The 9,157-nt window shown below is 32.9% G+C and overlaps 1 protein-coding gene across 2 annotated transcripts; it reads left to right on the plus strand.

The window, feature by feature from the left end:
* Positions 1-2,470: 2,470 nt before the first annotated feature.
* On the plus strand, positions 2,471-5,191 carry LOC21396563 (chloroplast processing peptidase). Of its 2 annotated transcripts, XM_024164956.1 has the most exons (6): positions 2,471-3,141; positions 3,859-3,921; positions 4,021-4,089; positions 4,326-4,412; positions 4,629-4,696; positions 4,863-5,191. In XM_024164956.1, the coding sequence occupies exons 1-6, from the start codon at positions 2,911-2,913 to the stop codon at positions 4,930-4,932; spliced, it is 588 nt and encodes a 195-aa protein (XP_024020724.1). In that variant the 5' UTR covers positions 2,471-2,910; the 3' UTR covers positions 4,933-5,191. The 2 variants fall into 2 exon arrangements, with proteins under 2 accessions (XP_024020724.1, XP_024020726.1); XM_024164958.1 differs by lacking the exons at positions 4,629-4,696; positions 4,863-5,191 and adding an exon at positions 4,540-4,616.
* The last annotated feature ends 3,966 nt before the right edge of the window (positions 5,192-9,157 follow it).

Consider the following 9,157-nt stretch of genomic DNA (forward strand, 5'->3'; position numbering starts at 1 on the left):
TATATATATATATATATATATATATATATATATATATATATATATATATATATAACTTATGAACGATTGGAAACATAAAGAGACTAACCATGTAGATTTAATAAGGTAAATTAATAAAACTAAAAGTGAGTAATAATTCTCCCACTGGATATTTACATGCTCACCCTTTTATACTGGATATTTACATGCTCACCCTTTTATCTTCACTTTTCAGGCGATGTACAGTGTAATATTTTTGACGAGAAGTAGACGCCCCGCGGTACGCGACGTGTTGGAGATTCTTCCATTTACTTTGGTTCTCTTCTCTAGTTATGTAAGATTCTAAGATTGTTCAGACTCTGATAATGTTATCTTTAATTGAGATTTAACCGATGATGATTGTACTACTTATGTATTTTTAATTGGTGCTACAATATACTGTGGGCTTTTAGTTTTGTTATGTTTTGTCGTCTTGTAGTTTTATTTTGAGATTTTCTTTAAAAGTCTAATGGGCACTTATCTTTTGTAATTTGAGATTTACATTTTATTTTTGTATCATTTGTTCATAGTTATTTTATTTAAATTGCATAACTCCTATTTAGGAGCGTTACAGACCCCCCTAGTATGCTTTAATGTCTAAACCGGATCGTCCCCGGCTAGTATTTATGAGCCACGCCTGATCAAAATTTTATATGTATATAAAAGTTTAGAAAAAAAAAAGAGATAAATATCTTTGAAAATGTAAGAGTTTTAGATTTTTACTTTTTAGATTATAAAAATTTTACAACAATCATTCAAATGTGAGTTTACCGATTCTTATAAAGAAAAACGAGAAAAATAAATCAAAGTGGGATAGGAATAAAAATTAATATGTCAAGATTTAAAATTAGTTAGTAAATAAGCTATTAGAATGTAAATCTAGATTTATACCCACATAAAATTCCTAAAATACCCCAATCTTATTTTCTCCCTTCTCTCCCGATACAAACCAGCACCTAATTTTGTTCTCTCCCCCTCCTCTCTCTCTCTCTCTCCTCAGAACTGCTTCGACAAGTTATAAAAGGAGGCTTATTCACTACAATTTCTCCTTATAAATGTTCAGAGCGGGCCTGTCAGGCCTTACATTCCCTAGGCCCCTCCTGTCCCAATTAAATTAGCGGACCGGGCTAAAAAAATATCAGAAAACAGTAGGAAATATATTAATATGAAAAGTTTAAAAAAATATATAAGTTATTTTTTAGTTATAGAAATTAACATATAATAATTTATTAAGTTATAGTTCATAATTAGATAAGTTATGGATAAATTTGTTAAGTTATGGTTCATAACTAAATAAGTTATGGATAAACTTGTCAAGTTATAGTTCATAATCAGATAAATTATGGACAATAATTTATCAAGTTATAGTTCATAACCGGATAAATTATGAACGAAAACAGTAATTTAACTTATTTATTAACTTATATAAATTATTAATCTATTAATTTTAATTCATCTCAAGTCTTAACTTATTTATCTCTTTATTTCAAAAATCCCATTGGGGCCATCGGCCTGACTTTCGGCTCTCAAATGAATAAGCTGATTATCAATCTAGTAAAAGATTCGATATGTTGGGACAATATATAGCACCTAAAGTCGTGCAATGGCCTCCTAAATTTCGCCATGTAACACTTATGAACAGATCCTTTTATCTTGATTATTACTGATTGGACAAAATCTTCACACTTTTTTTTTTTTATGAACTTATGAAGTATGAATTAGGGGTGGTAATTCGTATCACGTGTCGTGTTTTAATCATTTTTTATAAATTTACAGTCAACCTGAACACGACTCATGACATGAAATTTTTTAAAAACCGCAACACGAACACGACACGACCACTTTACGAGTTGACACGACACGACCTGAAAATGACCCGTGACACGAAATTGACCCGTGAACCCGAAATTGATACGAAAATTGTATATTTTTATTTAGTTTTTTACATATTAGAAATAACTTAAAATTCATAACACACTAAATTATAATAACATCCATTGAAATTAAGCAAATAATAATATAAGATTTTGAGTATAAATATCATGATATCACAAGTTCATAATAAAATTTAAAATATGAAATGAAAAATATATGTATTTTTTTGTTTTTTATGAGTTTCGTGTCGTGTTCGGGTTAGGCGGGTCCAATCTGAAATTGATCCATGTTTTTCGTGTCAATTTCAGGTCGACCCGATTCTAACCCGAACTTCTTTTTTCTCAACCATAACCCATAAAATTCGTATCATTTTTGAGTCGTGTCGTCGTGTCGTGACCCATGTTACCGGCCCTAGTATGAACTACGAAGGGCGTCGTTTTTTAGCGCGTGTAACGCCAACTGACTCTTGATGGTTGGTTAGTCGTTACCAAGCCTCGACCAACGCGTGTCTGACAACACTCAACAGTCAGCCTGGCGGCTTCATTAAAAACTTACTCACCAAGAAAAGCTCTCTCTCTCTCTCTCTCTCTCCATATACTTTTCCATACACTATCGTCTCTGTTTCCCAAGTTCGAGCAAGCTCTGCCATGGCTATCGTCTCCTCCTGATTCAAAATTCTCACAAAAACGAGAAAACCCACTTGCCATAATGCTCGTCCCACTTCATTCTTGAGCTCGAAATCTCTGTTCTCTGTCTCTGATCGACATTTCCCACCAATCGAAAGCCTTTTCCGTCTACTTCTTTCACTTCTATTCTGTTTCGAACGCGTATTTTGATCACCCGGGACTTTTCCTAACAAAAAGTCAATCGCTTGTATATTATGCTTGGATTCGGAGGAACTGAATAACCGTACTTTCCTCGAAGCCCAAAACCCCCCCATCACATTTTGTTCTTATTATCATTTTTTTTCTTCCATTTTTTTTCTTTGTTCAGATTGTACCAAAATCTGGTTTTGCCATGAGTTTCCTCTCAAGACCCTCTTCGTTGTCTCATTTCCTAATTGCTTACCCTTCCCTGCGGTGGATGCCATGCCAGAGTTGGGGGTTTCTCCGGTGGCCGGGGCTTGATGGGTTCATGAGACTGTTGGTGGTGTTTCTTCTCTGGTCCATGCTTTCTGAGATTCGCTTCATTCCATCTTCTTCTATGTACCCGACTCTCCGTGTCGGCGATCGTATCATCGTCGAAAAGGTTGCGAAATCCTTAAATCTTTTGGCTCTTCTTGCTTGCTTGGCATCTGCAAGTTCTGCCTTATCGTTTTTTCCATTTTATAGGAAGTTGGTGTACACAATGTTAATCGTGTTTGACAAATTCATTTGCAATTTCCATAGTTTTTTATATAAATTTACAGTAATTTCCACAGCCAACTATGTAGATTGGTGTCACCCAAAACAAGAAAAACATGGAAGGAGTAATCATGGTTAATCGGTTAAGAATTAGACACCCAATGCATTATTATGGAGTGCAATAAATTAGAGAAAAGAAATACAAGCACACAACCAGATTTATAGTGCTTCATCTTAAGTGTGAGATCTACGCATTTTCAGCCCTAAAATTTCACTTGATTAAGAAAGAAAGAAAAAAAAAAAAAAAACACAAAGAGAACTCCTCATCTATGTCTCTGAAATTCTTTGTTTAGGGTAACAATTAGCCTCCGTACTTTCATAATCTCATAATCTTGGATTGGAAGATGCTGGAAATTAACGGCTTAATTACGGTTTGAGTTTAGTGGATTGTTATAGATCAACCAGGCCTAAGGTCATACATTTATGATAACACTAAATCCAATATTACAAGCAATAAAATATTTATTGCAACACTTTTTCATTGTAGTTTTTTTTTTTTTTGTTTTGGTTTAGTACCTGTTATTTTGACTAACATTATGGTTATTGACGTTAACTTCTCCAGGCTTCATATTACATAAGAAGTCCTGCCATAAATGACATTGTGACATTCTTTGATCCAACACAGGTTTGTTGTTGCAGCATTGAACTCACATGTATAGTCCTAGTTAGTCGTTGCTTTCTTCTCAGAAGTTATGCTGATTTCTTTTCTTTGGTTTGTTTCTAGCCGTCAGAAGACACGGAAAAGAACGTTTTCATAAAGAGAATTGTTGCAAAAGCAGGGGACTTTGTTGAGGTATATATATGACTATTTACGCGTCGCCTTTAATTTTGTACTTTGTGTGCAAAGTACATGCATTATTGATGACTTATGTTTTCTTCTTTTAATCATGAAACCTCAAAAAGAGAAAATTTGATTGAAAAAAGAAAGAACAATTACATCCAACAATTACCTCAAAAAGAGAATTGTTTTTAGGAGTGATGTTCACTACTCAAGTTCTTGTACTGATTTCCACCAATTACATCTTGCAGGTTAATAATGGATTACTCTACGTGAATGGAATTCCACAGAAGGAAGATTTTATAGCAGAACCACCTAAATATACATCAAATTTAGCTGTGAGCCACTCCTTTCTGATGCCATTTTTTCTTTTCTTTTCATTTTAACACGCTCTTTTTAGGCGTGAATAACCCCGTAAAATCCAAATTTCCATTATAAACGCTCGTGTTTTTTCGTTCATTGCAGGCCATTTTAAGTTCCTCCAATTCTCCATTCTTTCTTTGGCCACAATCTGTTGCTTTGTAGCTAATATTCAGCTTCTTTTGAGTTTGCAGCGGGTGCCTAAAGGTCATGTTTATGTGCTGGGAGACAACCGTAACAAAAGCTATGATTCCCACTTTTGGTGAGCATTCTCAAGCAACTCTACTTCCTCCTTATATTTTCCTTTTTAGCTTCCCTTCTTTGGACATTGTTGGAACCCTAAAACGCGCTGGTTCTTCTTGACACTAATCGTTTTCTCTTCATTTTTCTCCTTTCGAAATCTTTTCCCATGTGTACTAAACTAACAGGGGATCCCTTCCCATGAAAAACATCATCGGAAGATTTGTAACGTGTTGCAACAGACCATCGAAGCGCTGACATAAGAGTCGAAGATTTGGCTTATCACATGAGAATGGAAGCAAAACAACACGGTTTACATGTCGTTGTTCTGCCTGTCGACGATCCATTGTTCGGTTTAGTAATTAAAAGTAATGTTAGGATGTTGTTCTCTTTGTATCTTTGTTTGTTTGTTGTAAGATGTGACTTGATGGTGGACATTTGTTGGAAGACCGAACATTTTTTAATGTTTTCAACAGCAGACAATATATTATTATGCTATGCCGGTTTCTTTTAAGGATTCTAATGCACAATCACCAGGGACATAACAAATGTCCTGATTAACAAGTGGCTTGAAATGTCTGTTTTCCTTGCATGGTTTGGTTCTGATTTAAAAAAAACAAAAAAAAGAAGGTTCTATTCAGTTTAATGAATATTGCATATGTGACAATGGTGATTTGGATTCTTTTGCCTTTGTGAACACTACAGTTAATTGGATTAATGAGCCTAGCTGTTCTGCGGGGGAAAAAAAAGTTTTTAGTGTTGGAATTTTGTTTTTCTTTAGTGGTGCCACTTCCGTCAAATTAAATGCTATATATACGTATACGTGTATATATATATATATATATATATATACACATACATTTATTTCTCCAACTTTACGATATGTGTGGAAATCCTACTAGAAATTATAGAATCCAACCAGATCTAATAATAATCAATAGAAAGTCTTCACAATCCTAAAGTAACTGGAAGTAGTACATATGCACTAGCATACTCATAGTGCTTACAAAGATATCTAGGCAAAGTATATTAGGTTTTAACACTAACGCCGTTTCTCTTGTTCAAGTTGATGACGCGAATTAAAAAGTAAATTTATATTAAAGAAAATATTGTAAAAACAAAAGTTAAATTTGAATTTTTGTGAGAGAAAACACAACAAAAATTTGAATTGTGATTTAAACTAACAAAGGAAATGTAGCATAAATCTCGTACTCTTTTTTTTTTTTTTTTTTTCTGATTGGTTTCTAATAAAGGAAAAGGAATTAGCATTTTCTTTATTTGAACAGGGTGAAACTTTTTCGTTAATTGATTCCAGGGTCATTCTTACAGTTAGAGAAAACGATTTCAACAGTGAAGAAAAGTTTGGAAAAAGAGAAGGAATTTTTGGAATCTTATCGTTTTATGGTTACTGCCCACAATGAAGCATTTCTATCTTTAACCTAGAAAGCGTCGAACTAAACTAAAAACTTTAGGACATGATTATGCCAAATTATTCACATCACTTTGGCATCGAATTTCTGAGGAAGCCAACTCCAAAAGAAGCAAAATTAAGCTAATTAGAAAAGAACCATCCTAGTTTCCCGTAAAATGGTGTCTAATCACCAATAAACATAATAGAACAATACTGCAATTAAAGTTATTTAGAAGGGAATTAAAAAATACCGAAAATAGTAGAAAATAAGTCAATATGAAAAGTTTAAGAAAGTATATAGGCCAATTTTTAATTATAGAAATTAATAGACCATAACTTGTCAAGTTATGGTTCATAACCAGATAAGTTATGGATAAACTTGACAAGTTATGGTTCATAGCCAGATAAATTATGGACAAAAACCGTGAATTATGAACAATAATAACTTGTCGAGTTATGGTTTATAACCAGACAAGTTATTGACAAAAACAGTAATTTGACCTATTTATTAACTTATGTAAACTATTGACCTATTAATTTTAATTCACCTCAAGTCTTAACTTATTTCTCTCTTTCTCCCTTAAAATACATGACTATATTTGGGTTGTATAATCAATTGGGAGCTGCCATTATGTAAAAATACAGCCCATATTTGTTCAATGAAATCCATAAAACTGTTGGATTCCTTGGAACTAGAGACCCAAGTGAATCTATTCTAGTTCAAGATTCGAAAAGGAGAGAAGACAACGTGAAGACAATTTCGAAGCCCAAAGCTCATGGGAAAAAGAGTTTTAACGAAGGGCCTAGCTCAATTGCATGCACGTGTGCTCAGCACGGGAATTGAATGGAGTGTGACAAAATACCTTTATAGTAGGACACTGCTTTGAACCGTTTATCAAGCTTTATTAATGACACGTTTAATTCATTAATTTGAGTTTTTAATTCGAGTTGAGATGTGACTTTATGTTATACTTTTTTATTGTAATAAAAAAGTTAAATGTGACTTTTTATGCGAGTTTTTTACTGTAGCAAAATTCAAATTTTAAACTCAAATTGGTAAAATAAACGATGTCTAAATTGTAACAATTTTTTTTATCTATGATTATGGTGGCTTAAGGATACATGATTATTGTGACCACTTATGTTGTCAAAGGTTTTAAAGCCTTGTTGCTCCAAACTCACTGCTGTCACATTTGGTGGGGTTGAGGACCTGAGGTGACACACTCCTAACTTGTCGAGGTTCTTATTTTTTTATTTTTTTTAATGTATAGTATGCTCCCTCAACCTAATATTAGGTTAAAATTTTGAAAATAACGTACACAACGAATTTATTCTGTTTAGTTACGGTGGTTAATATCATTTGGAGATTGGCCAGCAAGGCTTTGGTTTGCCACAATTAACGTGGCAGTACTTCTAAATCAAACTATAGAGTGAAATATCATTGTCCTTGGAATAACTAATGAATGTGACTTGAATATAAGTACTCGACAATGTTACTATATAATTATAAAAAAAAAAAAAGTGATTAGGCCGATAAGAGAACTCAGACAATTAGGTAACTAATAACATAAAAGGTGAGAATGAGAGACACATGCATATAACCATCAGATATTTTTGAGTCCGTGGAGCACGAGTCCACTCAACTGAGTCGTGCGTTTGTTGTTCTTGGTCCCCGTCCCGAATCGCCGCTTCAGTGCACGGACGAGTCAACCCATGGTCGCTCTCTCCTCACACACACCCCTCCCCAATAGTCAACCACCCGCAATGTAGTTTTGTGTCTGTCGATTTCGTTAGTTTGAATTACAATTAACGTTTTTATTATTATGTTTTTTTATAAAATTGTAAATTTAACTTTTTGTGTAACAGTATTTTCTCTCATATAAATTTATTTTTTAATTTGAATTGAAAATTTGATCTAATGAACGATTCTCGATGTATTTTTATGGAGAAATTTTTTTGAGAAAAACTAGAAAAAATGTGGCAATGTTAGTTACTAAAGTGAAAGTGGCGTCACAGAGACGGGTGGACTGGTGGTGGTAGTGGTGCACAGAGAACGCGATTTTGGAAGAATAATGCTAGGGATTTAAGCAAATATGGAAACCACCTAGTAGTCCTTATTCAACAACTTGCAAGTCTATCTCTCTCTCTCTCCACTCAGTGCAGCTAGTATTTCCCAAATTTTTGGCAAAAAAAAAAAAAAAACAATTTCCAAATTCAACGTATGTTTCACTACGTATCATGTTGGGTATGGTACACATTATCGGTGTTAATAATGGGTGTCAATTTGTATCACGTGTCTTATTTTAATCTTTTAAAAATCACAATACGAACACGGCATGAATATTTTACGAGTTGAGACAACACGATACGAAAATGACCCGTGACACGAAAATTATATACTTCTCTTTAGTTTTTTTATAAATTAGAAATAACTTAAAATTCATAACACACTAAAATATAATAACATTCATTAAAATTAAACAAATAATAATATAAGATTTTGAGTACAATTATCATGATATCACAAGTTCATAATAAAATCTAAAATATGTAATGAAAAATATATATGTTTTTTTAATTTTTTATGAGTTTCGTGTCGTATTCAGATTAGACGGGTTTAACTTAAAATTGATCATTATTTTTCATATCAATTTTAAGTCGATTTAATTATGATATGAATATATTTTTTTTCTTAACTGTAACCTTAAAATTCATATCGTTATCGAATTGTGTTATTATATTCTTATATATATTACCAGCCCTGGTTAACACAATCACTAAGAAATTGTAAATTACGTATGTCAATTCTCAAACATAATTTTGATATATATTGCCAGCCATGGTTAACATAATCACTAAGAAATTGTAAATTACGTATGTCAATTCTCAAACATAATTTTTTTCTTTTGAAAAAAAAGGAAGAAAAAATCACTCATGATTCCATGACTACTTGTGATAGTTGCAATTTATTTTATTTATTATTTTTTTCTTTCCATGCTAACAGCTAAGAACTCTGCCCTGAACTATGAGTGTGAGTTCTGATGGTGAGAGAAAGAGAGAGAGAGAGAGAGA

This window comes from Morus notabilis, unplaced genomic scaffold (genome assembly GCF_000414095.1).
Source record: "Morus notabilis unplaced genomic scaffold, ASM41409v2 Scaffold1379, whole genome shotgun sequence".
Classification (NCBI taxonomy): domain Eukaryota; kingdom Viridiplantae; phylum Streptophyta; class Magnoliopsida; order Rosales; family Moraceae; genus Morus; species Morus notabilis.